At 40.7% G+C, this 27,985-nt stretch overlaps 2 protein-coding genes across 2 annotated transcripts; one reads left to right on the top strand and one right to left on the bottom strand.

Moving 5' to 3' along the window:
- The first annotated feature begins 12 nt into the window (after positions 1–12).
- Positions 13–12,518, top strand: LOC124281613. The gene is made up of 5 exons (XM_046717547.1): positions 13–416; positions 3,608–3,787; positions 9,805–9,858; positions 10,688–10,938; positions 11,636–12,518. Exons 1-5 carry the CDS (start codon positions 91–93, stop codon positions 12,280–12,282), a joined length of 1,458 nt encoding a protein of 485 aa, XP_046573503.1. The 5' UTR covers positions 13–90; the 3' UTR covers positions 12,283–12,518.
- Positions 12,519–22,891: 10,373 nt separating this feature from the next.
- Positions 22,892–27,581, bottom strand: LOC124281625. Its single transcript, XM_046717560.1, has 3 exons — positions 27,473–27,581; positions 26,222–26,410; positions 22,892–24,483 (listed from the first exon to the last, which is right to left on the bottom strand). The coding sequence occupies exons 2-3, from the start codon at positions 26,405–26,407 to the stop codon at positions 23,875–23,877; spliced, it is 795 nt and encodes a 264-aa protein (XP_046573516.1). The 5' UTR covers positions 26,408–26,410; positions 27,473–27,581; the 3' UTR covers positions 22,892–23,874.
- Between the last annotated feature and the right edge of the window lie 404 nt (positions 27,582–27,985).

The raw sequence follows: 27,985 nt of genomic DNA, 5'->3' as shown, positions 1-27,985 counted from the left end.
AAGTGGGGTAAGAGTAGAGAGATGAATCTTCTGTCGATATAACAAATATAGCCAGTGTTATTTTGTGGCAAAGCTTACTTCACTGACAGTATGGGTTCAAGGTGTTTCATTTTCAGACAAATAGTTTTCATACTTCTTTACAGTATGTTTCCTCAGGATGTGTCGTCTGCTTTCACTGATGAGCAGACGAGATCTATTGAAACTTTTGTATCGGAGTACATGGCATGCAAGGGCGTGCCTGGCCTAGGCATTGGTATCGTCAAGGAGGATGCAGTGCTTGCGAGAGGATTCGGACTCGAGGATGTTGACAAGAAGAGGAACGTGACAACGGATGGAACTCTTTTTGCTATTGGTTCTACGACAAAGGCATTCACAACAGTGGTCTTGGCTGCTGCCCTTGAGGGAACGCATGGAAGGTAAGCTGCACAAGTGTCTGTATATGTATGTATGTATGCTGCTCAGATGACATGCGTCAAACCACTCAACCATGACGGTATTGCCGCGAGAATAACATCTTCACATCTTTGCTAAAAATTCACTTCTAATATACTACTCACTGCTAAGGATCACAAAAATGCCCAACTTTACTTAAACATAGCTTTATAATTTGAATTTGTATCCATTTAAAACTAGATAAATAATGGAACGAGTCATTGACAAATACACAACACCTGTGAATAGCATGTATGGATCCATAAGATGCAGTGATATACTGAACGTAGGATCCATGCTTACAATAAGCTTTCATATTTAAACCAAATTAGACCCCACACCATAGTTTTCTGTTGAATCAATGGTTTGATCCTTAGCGAAGTGTGAACAGTATACTATATATTCAGTGTCACGTCCTTAAAAATATTTTCATCTCATATATACTTAGAGAAACAAATATAGGATCACAGAAAAATTCAAATGTTCCTTTAATATTTTCCAGTTTTCATCACCAGCTTGAATAGCGCTGTGGTAATGAAAACTGGAAACTAATAAAGGAACGCTTGAATTTTCCTGTGATCCTTTATTTTTTTTCTCTCAGTATATATTGCGCGAAATGTCGAATATTCTCGACTATTTCCATTCAAATATAAACCCCAGAATCCGACTGTTTCATTAACTTACGACATCTTAACGCTAAGAGAGCTTCGAAACTCTAGGCCCTGGACCCCAGCCTCAGACTTAGTTTCATGTCTTTGTACCATTTATGGGTGTACAGCTCTGTATTTGTACATGGGTTGATCAGGTGATAACAGATGGCATATGTGTATATGTAAGTTACACATGTGCTATACATGGAAAAGTATGTTGCAAAGATGGTGTGCATGGATATGTATGTTGCAAAGATGTAATGCATGTATGCGTATGTAGCAAAAATGGTATGCACGGATGCGTACGTTACAAAGATGGTATGCATGGGTACGTATGTTGCATAAATGGTATGCATGGATACGTACGTGGCAAATACGGTATGCATGGATACGTATGTTGCAAAGCTGATGTTCGAATCAACGTTACATGATTGGCCCAGGGTCGTTTAACGCCACGGTTGATGATTCCATCAATATTGCGGAACCAGGGAAAGTAGTGACTGATCTAGTACATACGTCAACGAAGCATGATAACACACACTCAGCCAGATCACATATTGTAACCACCCGATCCCCAGAAGTGCTTTCACGACAAGTATGACCGATGTTGCAGACAAGTAACTAGCGACTGGTATACTGTGTAGAACACACTGGTTGTGTGCAGGTATAATGCTGAAGTATTGAATGAATTAATGAATGAAGAGCCAACGAAGGAATGAAACACCCAACCAACTGACCGGGCCCAACCATCCGATCCTCATGCTGCAGCAGCTAACAACTGCGCTGACAGACGTGACTTTGTATGATATCCTTTTGCTTCGACATGACATATCTCACACATCACATATCTCACACGTCACATATCTCACACGTCACATATCTCACATAATTTATTATTCTTCTCCAACATATTGATTGTATCTGTCTGTGTCTGTCTTTGTGGTAAGGGTTTGAGGCAGTGCATCTGTTGGGGAGGGGCCGAGGTTGAGTCATGCGCGAATGAAGGCTCAAATGAACTCCCTTCCCACAAGTGTTACGCATAAGTCCTTTGAAATATAACATTATACAAGTCATTACCTGACATATGTGAGGAATTATTAGGTTGGTAACGATGTCTCGAACAACATGTAGCAATGTATTTCATTGTTTCATTGATTGGAAACAGTTATTTAACGAGCTTACATCGATCCACTTCTGAGTTAGCGAATAGCTTTCATAAAATAAAAAGATGAACATCTCTTATTTGTATTTTACGTTTATGTAATATTGAAAATACATTTTAAGATATATTTGGGTGATGATATTCACATGGACAATTTTCAGAGTGACATCATGTATCCCCAGCTCTAACTGTTTCACGCTGTCCTTCCTGTAATCACATCCTTCATCCTCATGATTTAACATCCTCTACACGTACTCACTGGGAAGGGCGTAACTACCATTTTGAAAAAAGCCCGGGCTTACACATGTTTTTTGCTAAACAAAACAACAATTTTCGAATTCTTGCAAAAATACCTACAAACACGTTATCAGAACAATTTAGAAAATGGTAATCCCTCTATGAATCATATTGACTACAATATTCTTTGATATCAAACTCTAGCTATTACCAGTACAGTCACCATGTACAGTAAACAAGTTATTCTTCATATCATAAATTTTAAAGGTGTGTTTCTTTCAGTGATAAAAAATGAAAGTTTGGCAAGCCCTCAATACTGTCTAAATATAAGGCTTTGCAACCTATCGGGATTTACACAAAAGATTGGCTGGCTACGCGCCTGACTGGACAAAACGTAGGTCACAAGGAACGAGTCAGGCCTAGAAATCAGAAGTATAGCTTCCAAAGTTCCCTGGCCAGGAGGGCCTGTTAACAGAACCTGCTGCAATTAAGTTAGCACTGCTATGATTAAGTTAGCTCTACTTTATGGTACATGTTGTTTACTAAGTATAACACATTTTATGTGCTTTTAGGTCACTAGGCTAATCAGCGTTGAAGCTGCTTGGCTGCTTAGCACTATACGTTTTGGTGGTTCTCAGACTTGCACACGCATCGTTACTTACGCAAGTACATGTACGTACATCAGATATGATCAGGTAACAACAGAAAACTAGTCTACGTGTTCGTGGGGTTTCTAAAAGCCGAAAACAAACTCACACCAGACTCGGACATGGTGCACGCCTTTACTGACTTGATTATTCGTAAACACATATATGTATTGACTGGAGCTCGACAGTCGGACCAGCAATATACGCTAATGTGTAGACCATTTTCTAAGCCACTGACATTTGGCTAGCGAGCAGGTAGCTCCTTCCGACAATGTTCGAAATCACTTAGAACAAATACAATTGAAAAATTGAAAAGTAGGAAGACGTGTCTGCGAAAAGTAGGATGGCCAACGCATATTGCAGTGAATGTACATCGGTTTCAATAATGTAGAAATTATGTGTGCTCTTGTAGCACCCAACGACAGTACTTACAATTCACCATGCATATCTTTCATCCATTACTTGTGTATATTCTCCAGGTTGACGTGGGACTCTAAAGTCGCTGATGTTTTGGGAGGCGACTTTCGGTTTATTGACACGGAGAGAACTAAACTGACGACTATAAAGGACTTGATGGCTCACAGGACTGGTCTGAGTGGTCCCAGCGTGGCACTCTCCTACAGCTACGACCCCTCCTACACTCGCGCCGATCTCGCAAGGTACGTACATTGCAGGCATCTCCGGATATCACGACTTTGACTACAGAAAATACCTGACAGTAATGGTAAACTCGTACGTTTGTGGTAATCCATGGTTCTGTTCCTCAGTTTATATAACAGCTACTCAAGTCAGATCGTCTTAATAGGGCGGCGTTTCCCTGACCGTTTCCCTGCCAACGGGACCGAGACTAACGGTGTTTCATTGAACCTGTATGGCCGGTTTGCTTTTCGAAATTTGATACATTCATAGTATTTTAACATAGTTTAATGCTTGTGCCATGTTTAATGTTTTCGAACTATACTTTTGCTTTTGAACGTCTCAAGGGTATGTTAGTCACTTCTACATATGTTGACGTACCTATGCGTCATTATTAGGGAGAAATGAAGATGAAGATCCAACGGTCAGGGGCTCCTTTCACGAAGCAGCACTTTCTAAGCTTAACCTGAACTCCCATTCTTTTATATGAGTCATTCTCAAAAGTGAACAAAAGAAAAAATAATTGAAATACAAAATCGTCAATCTTTATTTTCACAAATGGCAAGATACGTTGTTACGGTTCACATATCAATAGTATTTGAGGCTTAATTATGTCCCATATTTTATGAAGACTAATTAAACTAATTAGGACGAAGACCCAATGTCTTTCCCGTAACAACAGTAATATCCACATTTTTCTTAAAAATACATTGATATGTAAAGATATTGCATTGTAAAATCTACCTTATGTGTTATTTTGTTGCTCACACTTAAAAAATCAGTTCTAAAATTGTATTTTTATTAAATAAACCTGTTCTATACTGTGTCAGATGAAAAAGTGAAATCAGTGGGTACTTTGCAATACTCTTGATATTCTTTCCACTGTCTCCCCTAAAAAATCACTGCACTGAAGGTGATTTGAAGAGAACATTTTGATATTTCTGAGTAATTTCTGACAATGTCTTACTCTTTAGATCATAAAACATTTACTTTATAGTCCCGTTATATGAAAGACAGTATCTTTATGCCAAAGACACCCTATGTTATTGGAAAGAAATTATATCAAGTATATTTGAAAAACGATTGAATTGTAGCAAATATCTTTGATCCATCTGAAATGAAAGGAAGTGTTTTTTGCCTGTTACCCTCAGAAGTATAGTAAGTGTTACAATTCAATCGTATATTTGGGTTAGGATAAGAATACATCTATGGCAGTGAAGATAAGATAGGTTCACGTTAATCAATTTATAAAAGTGTTGATTTTACCACACTTGAAGTGCAAAATATATAGTCTATATCTTGGAACTTAGCCTATGTGTCACCCGAAAGACATGTCAGAGTTACTGGAAAGACATTTCAGATCAAGTTGATGGAAGACAAAGAAGAATTAAATTCTGGTCTTCAATAAAAACTTTAGACAGTGTGCTTTGAATAAACAACAATAAAAGTAGCAGTTACCATGTTGAAATTTGTTTTCTAGGAACTCAGAAACTCATTTCACAACAAGTTTGACTGTAATTGCCATGAATTTATCAAACTGTCAAACAGGTTTGCAACTAGCAAAAGTATCCAAGTTTGGATCAAATTCCTCAAACTGTCAAACAGGTTTGCAACCAACAAAAGTATCCAAGTTTGGATCACATTCCTCAAACAGTCAAACAGGTTTGCAACTAGCAAAAGTATCCAAGTTTGGATCACATTCCTCAAACTGTCAAACAGGTTTGCAACTAGCAAAAGTATCCAAGTTTGGATCACATTCCTCAAACTGTCAAACAGGTTTGCAACTAGCAAAAGTATCCAAGTTTGGATCACATTCCTCAAACTGTCAAACAGGTTTGCAACCAACAAAAGTATCAAAGTTTTGATCATCTCCCTCAAGCTGTCAATTAACAAATCAATCACTAAAATTAATCTCCGCATTTGTCATACCCATCTTGCCAGTTCTAAGAAACATTCATTGAAATTTTGTTTCAGATTATGACACATTAACTTTATATAGGGAACTAGATGTTAACACTTTGATGGTTTTGCAGACTGATCATTACGATGTCATATTTATTATAGTCACAGTCACATACTGTCTTTCAAATAACAGTCATTAAAAAGTGCATAAAAACATTCAGTTTCTAGAACAGACTTCTTTGTGAAGCATAAGGTAATCTTATCTCATATATTGGATGCTCATCTGAATGAATCAGGAAAGAAAGACAAAAAAGAAAGATAATTAGTATTTGCAGTTACAACATAAGTCTTTTAAGTAACAGCTATTTTTGAAAGACATATAGCAAAATATGAATTGTTACTCAAAATATATTCTTAAAGGTCCTAATATGAGCACATAGAAAATCTAGATGAACAAGGACCTACCAGAGATAATGTTTATTTTCAAATTTGTATCGAATTGTGTTTGCAGTTACAGAATTTGTCTTTCCAATAACGACCTTTGACAAAAATTAGTATGATTGCATTCAGACAAGAAAGTGTAAAACATGTTTCAGCCTCAGCATACATAAACCTTAGATTATTACCACAAGTCAACTGTTAATGACATTGACATTAACATAAAAGAATATGTGACTAATCAATATTGATGTTTCTTTGAAGTAACACTGAAGGTCTTTCCAATAACAAAATAGCTGTTTCAGAAAAGACTGGTTATATGAAAAACAAATTGTAAGAGTAAATTAAGAGAAAAATAATGACCAGTCCCTTTCCCATTTTTGACAACATTCTTATGTTATAATTATTGTTGCAAATGCAAAGAGAAAAACATACTTGTGGGAAATTGGGTATTTTTTTTATATTGATGTTATCTAAAAGACACCGATAAAAAATATTCGCAAATGCTGACCTTTTAAACTTGATTTTCTTTGAAAACATCATATGTTCATCACTCTCAACCAGAAGTTGTTAATAAACAACTGATGAGGGGGTCATTAATTATTTCATAATTCTATGGAACTGTTACAGGAAAGACATTTTTCTTGTATACAAGAAAAAAAGCTTTTTTTATATGAAAATTCAGCTTGAAAATCATCTACCAGGAATGGGAAAAAGGTCTATTCTTTTCAACCACTCCAGAAACAATACCTTCTTAAATAAAATTTAGTGCACAGCAGACACATGATGTTAGCTTTTTGTACCTGGATACATGACAAAATGCATGTCCCTTGTTACAAAAAAGGAAAAAATAAATATCATTTGCTCCTTTTGTTTGTGATAAAAAAATTCCCAAGTAAGATTAGATATTGGCAATGAAGAAGAAATCAGATTTTTAACACACTGATAAAATCTGTAGGTTTTATTGAGGTTTTAATCCTGATACGCGAAAATTGCTGCATCTTTTGAGAATGACTCATAAGGCACTAAGGTTACTTTAGTGACTTACGATCACCTTAGTGCTTTGTGAAAGGAGGCCCATGCAGGTACAGAATGACCAGGTCACTTCCCCAGGCCCATATATCTCCAGCATAAAGTCTAGCGTGAGTGACATTAACCTGCCACACCGGCACCCAGTCAGCCTGTATCCGGTCTATAAATGACTTGACGGGTTTTCTCACTACTCATCTGTGTTGTTGTTCTTAACTTACATAACGTTATGTCTCATTAGCTACAACATCGGAGATGCGTTCTCCTGTCTGCTCAGGGATGAATTATCCCTGACAGGTATTCTGTGTTTCAAATAGCACCGTGAGAAGCAGGTGATGTTTGATACCTGAACAGAATGTTTGTCATAAAAAATAGCTAATAACAAACGTCAAATGTACCTCTGCATATTCACGTTTTTAAAATTATTCGTTGTTCCACACACTGAACAATGTATGTTATTTTCTATGATGAACATACACAGCATAAGTTCCTGACATAGCCGAATAGCTGTTTAGCATCACAAGACAGAGTAGCATATATCGTACAGACGCTGTAGGTAAATGTACATCGACAATTGTTACGCACCGTTGCGCCGGTAGCTTTAGGACTCGTTACCAAACTTCTTCTTCTTCTTCTTTTATTTCTCGAAAACCCACCAACAGTGGTACATGAGACAAATAAATGCAAATGAATACAATAAATACCAAGACAGCAAGGATGTACAAAGTGACATCAACATCATTTATAATACATATATACCTAAAGCCATTAAAAACGCAATTGGTATTTGTTGTCCTGGAACTTACAAAAGTTCTATTTAAGATTTTTTTTTCCTGCGATAGGGAGTATGTAGGGATAAAAGGCCCATTTCGAGTTCGAGTCCCCGAGCATTACTCTCACGTGAACTTTGATGCTTAAAACTGAACCTTGGACAGTTCTCGTAAACACAACCACATCCATGAAACACGTTGTGCATGTGCATTTCCTGCACCCAGGCCCTTTAAAAGCACAAGGAATTGTGAAACTCAATCACTTTGAGAAAATGCAACGCTTGACAAAAGACGAAAGGAGTTTCACACTTGCGAAATCGGTTCCAAACAGCTGCTGATACGGCAAGGAGGACAATTGGGACAAGACAACCTCATGTCGGCGCCCAAACGGTGCGAAGACAGTACACCTTGCTGCTTTCAACATCCGGTGTCGTCGCCCCTACTGTGGTCTAACCTTATTGCATCGCCACAGACTTGCCAGACAGCAGTGAGCAGCTTATGGGGCCAATCGTGGCAGCAGGCCATGGCGAGATGTCAAGTTTGCAGATGAATCCAGGTTTAACGTATCCTTTGCAGATGGACGTCAACGGATTTATCGATGTCGAGGAGAAAGACTTGCGCCAAAGTGTGTCCATGAACATGATCCTTTTGGAGGGGGTGGTGTCATTATCTGGTGTGCTATCAATGCCAGCTTCCGATCCCAGATGGTAGTGGTTAACGGCAATCTGAATGCTCAACGTAATGTGGACAATATCCTTCGTCCGGCTGTACTCACAATGATGGATCAACATGGCGGTCGTAACCATTTTGTGTTTCAGCATGATAATGCACGTCCCCATGCAGCCAGGGTAACAAGGGATTTTTAATAATGAGCATGTTCGTGTGATGGACTGGCCTTCATTGTCCCCAGACATGAACCCAATCGAGCCTCTGTGGGATGAACTTCACATTTAAAAAGATAATGGAACTCATCTGCAACTGCTGGAGAGCTACAGGGAGGGCAGAGTCGCAAACCGTTTAGTTTTGGAATCCGATGGCTCACTTTGTGATCACAACCCCTTCACTTGGACATTGAAATTCTTTCCACGAATGGCATTACCTTTTTCCTCTGGGGCATATACTTATTCGCTACAGAGTCACAATCATGACACCTTTAGTTTGTTGTATGCAGCAATCAGAATATTGTATACTCATGTGAACATTATTTCTTTGACGACTCTTTCTGAAAAAAACGTTCGACAAGTTTGCGCCGTGGCGAAAAGGACAAACATTTACGAATCACCGAAAAGCGTAACAAAACAGTGGATTCTTGCCTATAACAATTTTGCGGCTGTGCAAATGTGTAAAAAAAGACTAAAAGGTAAGTTTGCTGTAATTGTGCCAGTGATTGCCTTCTGTTTGTAGGGACATTCGTTATCTGGAAGAGGAGGAGGGTTTCAGTGATTGCCTTCTGTTTGTAGGGACATTCGTTATCTGGAAGAGGAGGGGTTTCAGTGATTGTCTTCTGTTTGTAGGGACATTCGTTATCTGGAAGAGAAGGAGGACCTCAGTGATTCTTCTGTTTCAGGGATTGTTATCTGGAAGAGAAGGAGGGTTTCAGTGATTGTCTTCTGTTTGTAGGGACATTCGTTATCTGGAAGAGAAGGAGGGTTTCAGTGATTGTCTTCTGTTTGTAGGGATATTCGTTATCTGGAAGAGGAGGAGGGTTTCAGTGATTGTCTTCTGTTTGTAGGGACATTCGTTATCTGGAAGAGAAGGAGGGTTTCAGTGATTGTCTTCTGTTTGTAGGGACATTCGTTATCTGGAAGAGGAGGAGGGTTTCAGTGATTGTCTTCTGTTTGTAGGGACATTCGTTATCTGGAAGAGGAGGAAGGGTTTCAGTGATTGCCTTCTGTTTGTAGGGATATTCGTTATCTGGAAGAGGAGGAGGGTTTCAGGGATCAGCATCGTGCACGGTTGCATTGCATTTGTTGTTTAACGCCACACCCAGCAATATTTCAGTTATATGGCGGCGGTCTGTAGATAATCGAGTTTGGTCCAGACGATCCACTGATCAATATCATGAGCATCGATCTACACAATTGGGATACGATGACATGTGTCAACCAAATCAGCAAGTCTGACCACTCAACCCGTCAGTCGCATTTTACGACAAGCGTGGGTTACTGAAGACCAATTCTAACCCGGATCTTCACGGGTAGTGAAAACGTGTCTCTCCTGAAGCCTATTCCTGATTCACAAATACCACCTGCCCGATTTCTTATCAGAGTAAAATACCTGATTTGAATAAGATTGCATTTACAATGTGCTCTATTGGTGGAACATTTGTGTTCTGGAAGGGGTTAAATTTTTCTTCCTACCCATATATTTTCCCAAACGGGCATAGGAACAAAGATTGACTTTGGGTCGGGGAAATTTAGAATATTGTGAATGTGACATTTAATTTGCCCAAGAATTGGAGCATCTTTCATTCTTACTGCATTGGGTGGCCACGGTTGCCCATGTTGGAATTCGACATATTATAGATATAGATAAGACTATATTTGTCGTAGGATTCAACTTAATGGATCGGGTAGACTTTTCGTGTTATTGTAAATCACAGGAATTGTCTGGTCCTGACTCGATTAATTCCATGCAAAAGAACTGGATTGTTAACGAGTGCCCTTAAAACAAACATCATTTGTCTTGGCCTCATTTATTGGTTGTCATGGGCATCGAACATGCATGGGTACAGGATCTCTTACAAAATGGTAAAACTGGAAATGTCATCCTCTCTCTGTACAGCATCCACCCTCTGGAACCGGCAGGGGGTATTGTAGCTACGGTCGATGACATGATGAAATGGTTGAAATTCCTCACGGCTGACGGGAGAACTGAGGAAGGGAGACAGTTGATGTCGGTGCCAATGATGAAGTCAATGTTTGAAGTGCATATGTTTGTCCCTGGTGACGACAAACGTATCAGCGTTCCAACATTCCCGGCAACACATCTACAACGAGGCTATGGACTGGCTTGGGACATAGGAAACTACCGAGGTGTTTAGTTTAATGGGATTTACACTTTACAGCTACGTGAAACTATTCCGATAGAAACACCAAACTACGTAAAAGCAATGGTCGGCTGTGTAGAGGAAATTCTAAAAAAACGTCGGTCGTATTTGCTGTCGTTTTGAAAAAAATAGAAATATTTTATCATTCGTCGCATTCCTACCAACTACGAATGGAAGCTAACAAACAATATTATGCAAGAAGCAGAATAACTCTTTGTCGAAGTTATCAGAGTTGAAACCGAGCTGATGGACAGATGATGGAAAATATAATAGTGAGTGGGTGGGTTCAGTTTACGCCGCTTTTAGCAATATTCCAGCAATATCGCGGCTGGGGAACACCAGCAATGTGCTTCACGCATTGTACCCATGTGAGTAATCGAACCCTGGTCTTCGGCGTGACTAGCGAACGCTTTAACCACTGGGATGCCCCACCGCCCCGAAAATAAAATAACGATTCGTCCTAATTTTAATCTGTAGTCTTCCACAGCCACATTACATTAAAATATTCGTGAACCCAGGAAAAGATCTGGGTGCCGTTGTACAAAACAACCTTAGGGCTACGCCAGTCGTTATTAAGTCTATGTTAAGGTATGGGAGTTACGACCACCTTAGCACTAAGATAGCTTTGGACAACGGCACCCTGGTTTTGAAACGCTGAATAACCCATGTCCTTACTGTTCCAGGGTTTCAGTTTCTGTGGCACGATGGTTCCATCGGCGCCCATGACTCGCTGGTAGCCGTTTTGCCACAGTTCCAACTAGGTATCTTCATCTCCAGCAACACGATGGCCGATCTCAAACCTATAGTATACTACGTGGTCGACCTGCTGTTGGCACAGCCACAGTGGCTCAATTCAACATCCGCGTGTTCTTTCCCGTCACCATGGATACAGGAGAATTCCAACGGGTCAGATTCTGAGACAGATGGCAACAGAAAACCAGCCAACCCTCCTGACACTGAAATCGGAATGGAGCGGTATATAGGAAGCTACGGGCACAGAGTATTCGGCGAGTTGCAAGTTAGTCTGAACAAGTCAACACAAAACCTGCATCTCCATTATGGCAAGTTACAAGGACCACTAGTTATTGAAGACACAAATAAACATGTATTTTCGCTTAATAGAGTTACAAACTATGTCAGATTCGAAACGATTGTGAAAGAGAAATTTCAAACTTTCGTGTTTCTCGATGAAAGTGTATTTTACGAACGAGGAGTGCGCCTCTCAGACCCGATCAGAAACAGTGGGTGTCGTTCTTACTCCGGTGTCTTGATGATAGTGCTGGCAATTCACTGGATGACAAGTGGTGAATGTGTGTATTGGGCGCCATGATGCCAACAACGTCATCACGTTAAGGTTGTGTGGGTGGTTTTTGTAAACAGAAAAGAATGGAAGTTTTAAACCCCAAAGCTGGCATCAAAAAATATTCACTCACTGGATAAAGAGATCACATGATCGAAATCGAGGGTGAACTCGCCGGAAGCCAACACAATTCAGGAGGTTTCCATATCTGCCGGTGCTGGACCGGATTATAGATAGAAATAAAACAGGAAACGTTCACGGTTTAATTGTATGAGCTGTCTTGTCTGTTGGTACTTGTGCGCCATTACCTATGTTTAAACATGTAAACGCAGACACTGAAAATATCAAACAAACACAAGATGTAGGTATAATATAAACAGAACGTGTTGTTTAATGGTGAGACGGTTATATTGTTCTCTCTATCCGAGTGGTTTCATTTGGATTATTCTCTCAGGGATGAGCTTTATGTTTCGTCATAGTTCTTTGTGTTATCTTAAAAACGTTGCTACTGGGTCATAATGGATATTGACCATCACAGGACCACCTTTTCCGGGACCAACACCCTGGTATCGTGGCCACAGGGGCGTGTCACGCTTAGAAACAGCGTTAGAACGACATATAAACTCTGTCAAAAAAGAAACGCAACCCCTGTATTTTAGAGATTTTGATCTGAAGTTTTAGGACGACACAGCATTTTTATTATTTAAGACAGAAGTCTGAAATTTGGCAGAATAATAACCCAGATGGGCATGTTTAAAATTGTCATTTCAAAAGTCATCTCACAGACACCAGTTTGTCACCAGGGGGGCGTCTTTCTCAGTATCTCGTATGAGCACCACGCGCTGCAATCACTGCACGGCATCTCCTTGGACAAGAACGGATAAGACGCCGGATTCTTTCCTGGGGAATGGCTCTCCACTCCTCCTGCAGTGCAACGGCGAGCTGTTGCAGCGTCTGTGGCGGCGGCTGACGTTGACGGACGCGTCGATCCAGAGTATCCCACAGGTGTTCAATAGGGTTGAGGTCTGGTGATTTAGAGGGTCATGGCAAGACATTGACGTTGGAATTCTGCAGAAAGTTCATTGTTGCACGTGCAGTATGAGGCCGGGCGTTGTCCCGTTGACAAATCTGTGTCTGTTGGTCAATAATCGGGAGAAGGTGAAGCTCTAACACGTGGTTGATGTAACGTTGGGCTGTCAGGTTCCTGGAACGATCACCAAGTCTGATTTCTGGTTGTATGAGATGGTTCCCCAAACCATGACGCTTTCTCCGCCAAATCTGTCCACCTGTCGGACGCAGATGGGCGCAAAACGTTTATGACGTCTCCTATACAGACGCTGTCTTCCGTCGTGACGTTGCAAAAGAAAACGTGATTCATCAGAAAACCAGGTTCGCCTCCAGTTTTGTAAAGTCCGTATCCTTACGTTGTTGCACCACCTGAGTCGTCGGCGTCGATGTAGGGGGCGTAGTACAGGTCCAACAACTGGTCTACAGGCACGTAAACCCGCTTCTTTCAGACGGTTCCTAATCGTTTGAGCTGACACTCTCCTCAAACCTGGTATTTGTGTGGCAGTCACGGTTGGTAGGGCATGCCGATTACGCAGGTGATGGACCCGGATGTACCAATCTTGAAGGGGGGTCGTGATTCTTGGCCTTCCACTTCTCGGGCGATCGTTGGTCAAATTGAAGTTGTTGTAGCGGCTCCAAAGTCGGGATATCGTTGTTTTGTGAACATTTAGGTGCCGTGCAACAGTTCAAAACTTTCTCCGGCTTGAACACGACCAATGGCGATATTTCGGTCGGCAGCACTCAATCGTGGCATTTTTAACACAGCTTTTCGGCGACAAATGAATGAATATAATACGGAAGCACATGGGCTTTTATACACCCCTACATTAACTGCCATTTTCATGATTTGCATGTGTTTTTTTTGTGCGAAGTCACCATGAGGGTCATTTCATGCGTTGTGACGGAATAAGCAATAAAATACACTTATGCGTACAAATGCAGTTGTTTGGATGGTAATCTTCATTAATTACGTGTATCATTTTAATACATTCGAATAAAATTTAGTTTGGAAGCAATAACTTCATTCAAACGAATTTTTCATATCTGAGGACAGGGGTTGCGTTTCTTTTTTGACAGAGTTTAGATATATAGACCCTACCCTAGAACTATATATATAGTGACACCCCCCTGTGATCGTGGCTAGAGGGTAGGCCCGGGGAGCTGGTCGGTCGTTCGATTCCCGTCCGCGTCATACCATAGGAGGTTAACAGATGGGACTTGTTGTTTCCCTGTCTGGTGATCGGCATTAAGGGGACTAAACACAGACCCGTCGACTTGCCATAAGTATACGTAGTTGCGTTTCCATGTAAACATGCAGCTTGGTTTATCAAAGTTTTCCTCTGTAAACACGGGTAAATGCACCTCACAAGGCATTTCCACACCAAGTTATTCGATGACTGTGTTATGAAACGTATGATCTACAGGTGATTGACAGGTAATAATAATAATAATGTGTCAATTCATATAGCGCCAAACTCCACACTAGGTATGCTCATAGCGCCAACAATCAAGGCCATTATTACCCCGGATAACCCAAGCTGCCTGTTAGGCGCTAGAAGGTTATAGTCATATGACTTTTTTCCACCGGGTACCCATTTTCCTGCTGGGTGAACAGAGACAATTTTCAACAAACTCACTTGCCTAAGGTGAGACCACATGTGTCACATGTGCTTCGTTTGGGGGCAGGACTCAAGTCCTAGAAAATCTCAGGAGTCAAGCTGCCAAACACGGTCACCCATCCATTGATCCAAGGACTCTCCGAGCTCGACGCTGCTTAACTTCACCGATTTGTGACCTGAGCTTTAAGCACAGAACCACGCGCCACCACAGGTAATACCCTTTCACCAAACATCTTGTGTCTGATTTCACTGCTACATTGATTCCTATAATTCCACCAGTGTTTTGCCCTCTACGCCCAATGGAATCTGTTCTGGAAGATAACCGAGCCTGATTATACTCAGACGTGGAAGTATTATTACAAACCACCTCACTCCAGTGCAGATGCCCCTGTGTGAATCACTTCCTAGTGGTATGCCAGACGCTAGGCATAATTTGAAGGGATAAACACGGAAGGGTCATCTCAGGGTAAACAGCGGCAGAGTATTTCAGAAGGCTGGCGTGAAGAAACATAATTATTAATAACCGGGGCTACTAAAGTACTGTCGGAAATAGAAAAAAAACTGTTTTTTCGCTTTGATATCTACAATTTATGTAGTTGATATGTGTAAGTGTGAAATATCTGTTAAACTAAGTTCGGCCTAACTACAGTCTCAGTGGTAGAGAAATAGGATACGTAGAAAAAGGACTTTACTGAGGAGAGATTAGTGCAGAAATGAGAAATGAGGTTTTTACATAGTCCGAAGCGACTTATTTCGAACAGACCATGGCTTTATGCAAATAAGTGTGTGATGATATTATATTACAAAGGACAATTTTTAAATGTCCATTTCGAAATTAAACTTCATCATAAACGATAGGTGACGTAAAACCTTTAATACTGAAACTATAAAGGATGTAGCTGCAATGGAGTCTCACTATCACTATAAACAAAAACAGGTAGGAGGGGTCGTCCCAAACGGTGTGTCAGGAGGGGTGTCAAAGACGGTGGCTGGGGTCGGGCTGGGGGATAAAGATATAAGCTGAGATAAGATAATCCTTGAGGGGAATTAAACTGGGAAGCAAACGGCATGTCATAACAATATACAAATAATAATAATATCCAGTCCTGTCGATCTTCGGGCAGTCATGCCACCTATATATTTTGAGACATTTAATACGATGGCTAATTTAAGCTTTTCCATGGGTATCATACCCTTTTACGCATCTCAACATAAACTTTATGATCAATAGATGAGGCATATTCAACACACATGAAAAAGCATAAACATATCTTTGAGATGACCCCTTGTCATCACACATTTAGGACGTGCATTTCATGGGTTCAGGCTCATAACGCCGACCTTTCGACCAAACTTTACGGTTGAGTGAAATATAAAGGTCGACGTCCTGAGACTAGTTTCATTTTGCCAATTAATAATGGATTACGAGGACAATGCAGGAACAAAGAGTTGTTAGAGGAGGATAATCCGGATTATGCGGATGAGAGCGCACCTAATGAGAAGATGTCAACAGATGACAGATTTTAGCATTTTAATAAATACACCGTAAATTCATATAGCATACATTTTTTCACAGATTGTAACCTAAATGCAATAGGTGGGATGCTGAATCAGCAAACTGCCTCACGACCAGTGTTCCTTGTTCAAGCTGGTGACAGATGTCATCCAGTCGTCGCTCCAAATCCCTGTATTTCCTCTTACTGGACCAGCTTGTTTTCGGTGTTGGTCTGTTCTCGTGACAGGAACGACACAATCTCGAAAATGTTTGGATGAGCCTTGCCGACGTATTTCTTCAGGCGTGAATGCCACCCTTCTAGGTGGTTGTTTGTTCTTGGCCCATCTGAGTTGTGGTGGTTCCATTGCGTCAAGTGCAGATCTCCCTCCACCCAAAAGTTGGTCATGTAGTCTAAGAGTTGTCGGCAGCGATCATCATCTGGCATCGTTGCCAAGGTATCCAGCCACAGGTCCTCTACCTGAAAAAGAAAAGATACATTAATTAATGTTACTGAATAGACAGGGCAAAATAACACCTTTATTACACAACCTATTGGGGTGGAGCTAACTATTTTTTTAAAATAACTTACCTCCTGTGCTGGCACCAAAGGCAAGACGGCACATCATTATTAACCATTTGGGTCCAACAAAGAAACAAAGCATCATTAACCATTTGGTTCCAAACTTTTCCATTTATTAAGCATCTTACTGAAACACTGTTATAAAATTCGACAAAACTGTGGCAATCACTGAATAATATTTATACATATATAAGAATTTTAACTCTTACCTTAATAGCACTCGTGACAGTTTGATGATTGTGTTCATCTTTCACCATGGTGACGATGTCATTCGTTGTTGATGCTGTGGATTTGCAGTCTTTTGCAGTACATATCCAAGATATCCAGTCTCGTTTTCTCTTGCTGACTCTGTTCATGAACCCGCCAACAACCAAGTAACGACTGCCGCGAGCTGCTAAGTGTTACTGTAAACTTTTCAATCAATTGGAAGTGACATGTGCGACGAGTTCACCTTATGAAAACATCTAGAGTAGATTATCCGCAACGCTAATTAAGCCTAATCAGAACCTAACCTTCAAAGGAAACCGCAGGTCGGCGTCCTGAGACTAGTGGAAAATCGAAAGGTCGGCGTCCTGAGACGACACCATTTCATGCCAGGTGAGTCGACGGTCCGTTGTCACACCTGGCTGAGCGACCTAATTGCCATCTATAATCCGATCTATTGTTTTGAGCAGCTATTCGTATTTTTTCTAAGTTTTGCCCGATTTTACGAGTAAACATGCTTTTCTGGATATACTATTACGCATCCCACTGAATGCCCAGTTTATCCGATGTGGGTTATTTCGATATATGCTATTTGGAAATCTGTCAATTTTAGGGATACAGAGTAACAGCCTAAAAACAGTTTTTTTCTATTTTCGACAGTACTTTAAAGACAGACACACACAGTAAAAGAGCATGTTACAGCTGATTGACCTCTGAAACTTTAGCTGCACACTGCCTACCTCCTGACATTGTCATCATTTTTTGGTAAAGAAGAGGAATGGTGTGAGTGAGTGGGTTTGGTTTTACGCCGCGATTACCAATATTCCAGCAATATCACGGCGGGGGACACCAGAAATAGGCCGCACATATTGTACCAAGTGGCGAATCGAACCTCGGTCTTCAGTGTGACGAGCGATCGCTTTAACCACAAAGCTACCCCAAAGTAACTGCTTTAATACTGTGATGATAGCGTGTGGTGCGTGTAACCTTCCGGGAATCTGTTTAACTTTTCATTTCCTTTGAAATGATTTCATTTACAGTACATGTCCTCATACATAATGTAATTGCTCTTGGTTGATAGTTCTAAGTCATCTCAGCTCTCGGTTCAGTCTAGACTAACGCTTATAGTTTCTGAAAAATATATGCATAATTTCGATAGTAACAAATAAATCTATTTAAATTGAAAAGGAGCTCTAGGGAGACCAGAGATTCAGAGAAATCTAGACTTGCTTCAATAGACTTTAGCATTGCAGAAGTGGCTTTGCAGTTGGGAAAATAATGTAGTTCAGGGACTAGGATCAATCTATCAAACAACAGCCGCAGTTTATCACTGGCCATCCGACTAAAACAGCAGGTTTTTTCCATCGAGACAGACTCTGAAGATATCATTCACCCTTTGTTGTCAATGTTAATCACTGATTGTTCAACTCTGTTCAATACGGTATATTCAAACGAAGTCGCATATTATTATATAGTTATTATCAGTGTATCAGAGCTACCATTTCTAATGTAGGGATAGGATAATAAACAGGAACTGTGCTCCCCTCTTGGTGATCGGAATCTTCATACCACCTGCACAGGAAGTTTCTCTCTTGGACGTTTTCTTAAATGCCTTTACATCGAGCAATATAGTCCAGCAGCTCCATACTTTGGAGTCTACATTTCATAACTAGGAATTACAATCGAACATGCTCGTGCGGAAAAGATTTCAACCTCTCTTGTTCAGAAGAAATTTAAACGGGGTTACTAGATTCAAGGCTTTGGTAAAATTTCAAATGGTTTCAAATCATATGGGGGTGGTTCCAAATGTGGCGCATCAACAATAAAAACGTCGGATGTAGTTGCCAGTTTTGGATTTGTACAGCGCGTTCACGTTTTATTAGATGAGCAATTGATTTGCCTTTGCATGTGTTTGGTGTATTTGATTACACGTATCATGGGTGATATTCACGTATCAGTATTTAACAACAGGCGACAACATAGGAAGTTTCGACTAAAATGGAGTCGAAAATTCACACTAACCATGGATGAGCCTGCGGTTCTCTCTGTTGAGAAGTTAATCGTGGGAGATCTGTTGAGCTTGTTTTGGCACTGATCCATTGCATTTCAAACCATTACTGTAAATGTATTTTACAGGTGTAATGATGTTTCACTACTGTATGTGCATCTTTCCAACCACGGGTTGTGTGCACCTACACTTTCAAGTTTGCAACCTTCAGTTTGCAGTGCTACGGTGACTGTTTTAGCCTTGAAACGTTTTGATAAACAAGAGTGAGTGAGTGAGTGTAGTTTTACGCGGCTTTTAACAATATTCCAGCATTATCACGGCGGGGGACACTAGAAATGGGATTCACACATTGTACCCATGTGGGGACTCGAACCCGGACTTCGGCATGACGAGCGAACGCTTTAACCATTAGACTACCCAACAGCCCCTGACCTGACAAACAAGAATGAAATACAACTGTATACATGGCCCTTGACCTTCTACCGAATAGATTGAACGGATATTACAAGAGTCTGGGATGTTTAATCACTACGCCCTGTATGCGAAATAGCCACTGGTCCGCCAGCACGTGGCTAGTAATAATCCAGTCGAGCCAGTAAATCTCCAGTCACTGGCCCGACCACCTAGTGAATGTTCATTGGGTCATCTTGGAAATATATCACTCTCTCCCACTTGTTAAGTTATAATACACTTTTAAATTATGCAAGATTATGGCCTGAAAAAATGTTCATCATATTAGCAGCTTAATGATGACACCCGTGTCATGCCGACAATATCTTATTCTCATCCATTTTTGTAATCTTTTGTTTAGCTATTACGTTCAAATTTCGGGTTAGTTACTATGGGCCAGCAACTTTCAGGCATAGCTAGCCCGACTGGTTAGCAAAATTTGGAAACTATAAAGGAAGACAGGAAAAATCAAGCGTTCCTGTAATATTTTTCAGTTTTCATCACCAGCTTTGAATAGCGCTGTGGGAGAAATCTGACAATAAATACAGCAACACTGCTGTGAAGTGGTGTTCCCTTATTTGTTTCCCTCAGTATATTTCGCCCACTGAATACGCCACGTACATTAGCCAATAGATAGAACAACACGCATGCAATGTGTCATGTTGGTACAAACTATGGCAGTCTGCCCTGTTCTAAGTGCACCTGTGAGCCTACTGTTCGCAGAAACTGCGTCATAGTAAACACAAATGCAGGCAAACATTTCCAAAGAGGTGAGGTGAGGTGAGGTGAAATTGGGTTTAACGTCGTGCTTGAGAATATTTCGCTCATATGAAGACGTGCATGCGTGTGTATGTGTATATGCGGCTGCTTGTACTAGCCAAGACTTAAGCTGGTTTTATAGTGCTAGCCCACTGAGATACCATGCAGTGAAGCCATGAATACCCCACTCAGACACATTATACTGACTCCGAGCCGACCAGTCCTTGATGTACCCATTAATGCCGAGCGTCAGGCAGGGACCAACAAGTACCATATTTTAACGTCACTTGGTATGACGCGGTCGGGGATCGAACCCGCGACCTTCCGCTCTCCGGGCGGACGCTCTAACCACCACACCACGGAGGCAGTTTTCCAAAGAGGACATGTGAGACTCGTGCAAGACATGCTTTTCACGAATTACCTGATAGTGATCTGTGCAGCCGAGCACCGATCTCGGTTTATGTAATCGGCGACATGTAGACGGATATGCTGACGTATGAGCTCGATTATTGCAGTAAAGTATCTTATTCTGCAAGAATTGTCATCACCTTGTTTTCAGAATCACAACATCAGCATCATCATCTACTCCCGGGACTACAGACATAATATACACAAAGAACTTAATAAAGCACCCCAATACTTTTGCAATGATAGGTTTTCAACACGTACATACAACTTCTCGTTGTGACCACGATGGAAAAAAAGGGAGTTTTTCTGACCCGTATGCACCTTTGACTCATAAAAAACGACAAAATAATTGGAATCCATGTTGATTTTATTATGATAATTGCTCATTTTGAAAAACACACACACTAATTTTCATACAAACCCATATCTTTAGAATTATTGCCCTGGAATGTTAATGTTGAATTTATTGGTGAATGTGAACATTCAATATGTGATTTTGCGTGTCTTACACGATTCTGGGTCAATACCGAGTGTAACCTCCATGTGACTGTATGAGAGCCAGCACTCTCCTCCTCATAACCCGTCAGCCTCCTGGTCCTAAGATGGGTCAGTCTGCCATTCCTCGTGTAAAGCAACTTCTAAATGAGCCAGGTTCTGTACTGGAGGATACCTCTGTAGCACGCGACGACCAATCATGTCCCAGATATGCTCCAAAGGGTTAAGATCGGGGCTCATTCAATCGTGAGATGTCAAGGGGGTGCTTAACTGTTCTTTGTGTATGTATATACTTATTTGCACGGTGATAAAGTACATGGATCAGACAGTCAAATGATGTGTAGACTTATTCATTTCCAAGAACCGACGTTAGGATACAGACTAGCTTGGCGCAAGTCGGAAGACACTTGGTAACCAGTAAGATTCGGACACCTTTGAAGGAATCTGGATTGAAGCTTTTAATACTAAAGGAACTGACTGCGAAAGAATAATATACTTTTAAACCACTCGTTTTTAGTTTCCTCCTTTGAGGTTTCATTGCACGTTTTGAAGCAACAACTGAAAACCACTGCCACAGACACAAACGACAGACTTCATTCAGCTTCCAGCAGATGCCAGGGAGTACAGGAAGTGGCTGTCAGGGTGTTAGACTGAACCCAGTAGGTCCTACCGCCTTGATGGACCTGCACTTCTGGACTCACTGCCCACCAAGAACTAACACACAGGTTTTGTCTGACAGTGTAATGTACTGTGTTAGTAATTCAGGTAATATTACCCCCGAGAGTCACAAACATCTTCATCAAACATACTCTTGGCTGACTGACCTCTGAAAATCTTGCTGCAAACTAACTGGCTACTTCATGACATTTTTATCAGTGTTTGTGATTGGTTGGTTGGTTGTTTAAGGTTGCACTCAGCCATATTTCAGCTCTATGGCAGCGGTCTGTAAATAACCGAGTCTGGACCAAACAATCAAGTGATCAACATCATGAGCCTGTATCTATGCAATTGGGATACGATGACGCGTCAACTAAGTCAGCGAACCTGACCACGCAATCCGGTTAGCTGCTTCTTACGACAAGCATGGGTTGCTGAAAACCAATTATAACTGACTGTTTGTGAAAAAGAACAATGGCTTTACACAAGGACATAAGAGACCAGTGAAGATCTGGGTTAGAATTGGTCTTCAGTAACCCATGCAGGTTGTAAGAAGCAACTAACAAGATCGGGGTGGTCAGGCTCGCTGACTTGGTTGACACATGTCATCATATCCCAATTGTGTAGGTCGATGCTCATGATATTGATCACTGGATCAAATCAGGACATTAGAGAAGATTTCATGTTTGTTTGTATGGTAATATGTGATCAAAATTCCACATTTTTCTACCCTGAGAAATTCATGAATAACATACATACAATCTATGATGAATGACTACTTATCTGCCCCTCACGATCCTATGCTAACATGCAAATTCATGATCCTTCACAAATGTTAATATGTATGCTCTAAATATGTCTCAACACAGAACTACGGTACTTATGACAAAGCTTGAATTGGTCAAAAATTAGTTGAACATCTTTATTTCATCACATAAAATTTGAAATATCACAAAATGAGTGCAGCAGACTAGAGGCCATCCGATCGTTTTACATCAGCCAACATAACTCAATCATACCTCTCTCAGCATTCAGCAATGTGCTAATGACAAACATTTGAAACTTAATAAAAAAACAGTTAAAACTTCTAAAATCGTAACAATCCATGACAACTGTCAGCAACCTTCTTGATTTCACACATGCTTCAGGGTGAGCTGGTTCTTGATGGCTGGGGGAACAGTGCCATCCTTCAACATATCTGGCAGGGATGTTCCCAGAGCTTGCCGAGCCTTCAAGCAGGACAACTCTTTCAGACTTTTCAAATTTGTGTTGAAGGAGTCAAGCTTCATCTTCAGGGCTTTGCCTCTGGGACCTCTGAAATATTGGGGAGGGACATGTTTCTCAATGTGTGGTTCTGCAGAAACATCATACCCTGCAGCCAGAAGCATGTCAAGCATCTTTGTCCCCACATCAACATCCGGGCATGTGATGACATGACACAAGGTGGTCAGGTTCTCCTTGAAGGACTTTGTTCTTAGAGGAGCATTCTTCCTGATGAGGTATCTCAGGATGTTGATGTTTCCACCTCTTACTGCAGCCCGCACTTCATCATAGATTGGGGATGTCCCGGGACGAGCTCCTGCTCTGTACAATCGCTTCACCATCTTAAAACCACGTAACACAGCAGCATGAAGGATTGGCCTTCCTTCAAAGTTCTGCTTGTTCATAGGTGAACCTGCCTCGATGAGACAATTGATGTTTTCTTCGGAGCCACTCATGACTGCCCGAAATATTGGTGTTGCTCCGAACTCGTCAACTTTGCCAACATTAGCACCATGTGCGACAAGGAATTTGATGATTGGAGAATAGTCATATGGTTCTCTGGCTGCCAAGTGCAGAGCTGTCATATTTTCATCATCAGATATGTTAATGTCAACTCCTATGTCCAACATTCTCTTAAGATGGGGCAAGCTGCCTTCTTTGTTGCTTCAAAGAATGGATGACAAGATGGATGAAAAGGAAAACCTTGTCCACAGAGGTAGTCAAAGATCACAACGCTCCCAGCACGAACTGCTATTTTCAGAGGAGAGTCCACTGCACTTCCAATTGTTCTTTTAGTACTGGCAGATATTTTTCTGTTCTTGAACCAGTTTATAATCCCATAGCCATCTCTGTTAAATATGAGATCTGTTAAGGAATACCATGCAGTCTCTGGCACCTCACTCTCATAAGAGAAGTCGTCATGCAGCAGGAAGTCAAATTGTGTCTGAGTGCCCTCACTATGATATTTTTTAAATGTCGAAGTTTTGGATGCTTTGTACGGTTTAGTCACAGACATCAGACACTTTTCAGACATGGCTATACGTCCACCATATTCTTCATCACCTGACATGTGTTCATTGTGTGATTCTTGTTCTTCATCTTCAGATACTGCTCCTTCTTCATCTTTAGGTGCTGCTCCTGACGTGTTGTCACCTTGTGAGTCAACCACAATTGGACTCTCTCCACTGTTGGCATCACCTGGTGGCTGTGAAGGTTTTGTAAATTCCTGAAAATAGTAGAATGAACCATCTAAAATCTTAACTGTAGTTCACAAGTCAATGCATGGTTTGGCTCCTGCACACTCACAAACAGTATCCCACAAGTCCACATGCTCACTCCTATCTGAAGATAACATCTGCTGACAGTTGCAAGTCACTTAGAAAAGGGATAAAGTGACAGGTCATTCCCACAGAACACAGTGCCACAGAACAATCTCCTTTCACAGAACAATCTCCTGAAATAAGGTGAAACATGATTGGTTGACGTCAGACTAATTATCCAATGAGAATTGTTGTTAGTAGACATTGCCGACTCTGAGAGTTAAATGAAATCTGATGTTTTCACCTGTTTGAAGAATCGAAACGCGAGTCCAATATAAAAAATCAAATCAAATCGAGGTCTGGGTGAAATGTTGCAGCCCTAGTCAGCAGATCAGAATGGTTACATAGGGCTCAGTTTTCAATTTACTTTATTTAACATGCACCATGTGCATACTGACGTCACATTGACACTTGTTGCACCAGACTAAATCAGGTTGCATATGGGTCAAAAACCATTTATGACAATTAAAATAAAGATCTATACATAACTGACTGACTGAGTTTTGGTTTTTACGCCGCTTTTAGCAATATTCCAGCAACATCACGGCGGGGGACACCAGAAATGGGCTTCACACATTGTACCCATGTGGGGATTCAAACCCGGGTCTTCGGCCTGACGAGCCAACGCTTTAACCACTAAGTTACCCCACCGCCCCTGATCTATACATAAACTAGTCCATATAAGTTAAATCACATCTCTGATGACCAACTCATGTGTCCTGTGTAACACAGGGTTTAGTGATATACTGAGGTGAATGATGCCTGCAGATGTTGTGTCCAAAGACTCCTGTGCAGAAGAATGGGTTAGTTAGACACAAATTTCAATATTTGGGGACATGTACTTGGAGCATGTAGACATAAATATTAGATTGCGTTTTGTCAGTAATACACTGCACAGGCGTATGTTATATATTGGTAACCCGAGCTGATTTTAGGAATGTTTGAATGTCGTAATTGGGTCATAATCGGCGGACCTGCCAGTCACCATGTTGACAACCTTGGCCTGAGTAACTAAGCATTTAGAAAACCTTCATACAATCGTACCATCTGCAGAAGCACGTTGAAAACGAGCCAACATAACTTCGACAGATTTTAATGACTGGTTTGTTTTGAACTGGTTCTCAATCTGTTTTGCATACACTGTTTTACATTGTACCAAAGTGTAAAACATTTCAGAAGAAAACCAGTTTCACATAACGACATTTGAAAGTAAACAAAGGTTTTGAAAGAAACAAACCTATTTTTTTTCCATATACTTCTAACGATAGGTTACAATTTGTTCAACTGGTTAACAATCATATTTTATTAGCATTTTGTGTACAAAATTTTGTGCCACAATTGTACAAATAGGCAGCTCTGACAAAATCCCAGTGGTATGGTGGGACCTGATTAATTCCAGTTAATAATGAAAGACACTGAATGCTTTAGTGCTTTGAGTGATTATAGACAATACTGCAAAATCCGTTTTGGTGGACATCCATGCACAAAAAAAGTAAGCAAGGATACAATGGAATTTAAACTAATGCTTCAAAGAAATCTGTAGAAAACCTGAAAGTTTAATCAGATTTTCCCATATATTAAAGGCACATGATGTACAACATTAAACCTGCCCTGTCTGAATCACGTCATGCCATGATAATGTACCTCTTGTTCCTGCTCTTCATCTGTGTCGCAGTAGTCACTCTCAGACTCCTCATCCTGAAAGGATGCGTAGGAGTAGAAATCGTTATCCCAGCCCCCACCATCCTCTGTGTCACAAACTGCCTCTGAGTCAAATTCGTCTTCCTCCTCTGAAGTCCAGGACTCACTCTCTTCCCCACATGTGGACATTGCCTTGGTAAACAGGAGGAGGTAAACTTACTGGGTTTAATGAAGGGAGTTATACAGGAAAGATTTCCGCCCGTAACCCCTGTATTTCTTCTGATCATTCTGTGCCTAAGAATATAGGCCTATGGTTTTTATAAAAAGCATAAACCTAACTCTTAACCCTTAACAGGGGTTACGGGCGAAAACTCTTACCGTTATACAAGCGGGAAGTTTGACCACTATTTCAATGAGAATCATAGCGACTTTGTATTCAACTTTTGAATACCCAGCTTAGTTTCGAATCATGTTTCCTCTGCACAGGTGAGTGAGTGAGTTTAGTTTTATGCCGCACTCAGCAATATTCCAGCTATATGGTGGCAGTCTGTAAATATCCAGTCTGGACCAGACAATCCAGTGATCAACAGCATGAGCATCCATCTACACAATTGGGATATGATGACATGAGTCAATCAAGTCAATTAGCCTGGCAACCTGTTCCCGTTAGTCGCCTCTTATAACAAGCATGGGTTACTGAAGATCACGGATCTCTGTACAAGTACATTCACTCGTGTCATTCAGTGATTCACTTCTCACTTTTTTTACAGTGTAATTAACATTTTAAAAACAAAAACAAAACAAAAAACATGTATGGAAGGTTCACCTTTAACATGTTTAAGCACTAGGAACTTGAATAAATATTTCATTTTATTAATTAACCTTGCTGCACTGGTGCAGTTTTACTGTCCAAAATTTCCTCGTTGCTTTCTGACAGTCTTTGGAAAGTAAACATGGTAATTTTGTCACTGGCGTGATGCATCTAAATCAGGTCCGCATCGAAAAGTCACTAAACTAAAAGGTTACCATAAATTCATGCCATTCCTATTGTTTTTCAGCATGTATACTCGGTTTTCGAGCGAGACTTGTTGAATAAACCCGTGAACAAGATCTTAATGTGATTATAGTGACCATATGTGATCAGGCTGGTGACATCTCGGTTCGTGCCAGTTTAGTGAGATGTGAAACGCAGTCAGCAGTCGGTACCAGTCACGACAAACCAGAAAATACATTTAAAAAGGCAAATATACATACCTTCTAAATAGTCAACGACTTAGTAATTAGTATCTAATCCCAGTGTGCTGTGAAACTGTTATTGCTCTTCTAAAATAGTTCCCGCCACACTAATCAATAACAATTTAGAGTTACCTCCCTTAGAGAATGACTGGTACCGTTGTTTGAATGCGCATGCATCTGTAGGTAAGACAAGCACCCAGTCTCACATTTGCAGCTTGAGGTGGTATCTTCCTGACAAGTTGTACGAAAGTGAACTCATTTGGTTCAAGAAATTCTTCACAATAAGCTGAAACGAGTCTTAATACGAGAAATGCACAGAAAATCCCTAATATGCTTTTGAAACTCATTATAAACCCAACCTAGATTCTACTCATGGTCAATATTTCTTATTAAAATGTACATTGACTTTTAGGTATGGATACATATAATTTAGACAATTTTCCAACTGGTAAGCGTCTGTTAATTTTTATTTCATTTTAAATCCCTGTAATACTAAGTATTCTATTTTAAACGTAGACCTTTACCGCATGA

The sequence above is a fragment of the Haliotis rubra genome, unplaced genomic scaffold, assembly GCF_003918875.1.
Source record: "Haliotis rubra isolate DU_JTF1 unplaced genomic scaffold, ASM391887v1 Scf286, whole genome shotgun sequence".
Lineage (NCBI taxonomy): Eukaryota > Metazoa > Mollusca > Gastropoda > Lepetellida > Haliotidae > Haliotis > Haliotis rubra.
This window is presented reverse-complemented; position numbering and strand designations above follow the sequence as displayed.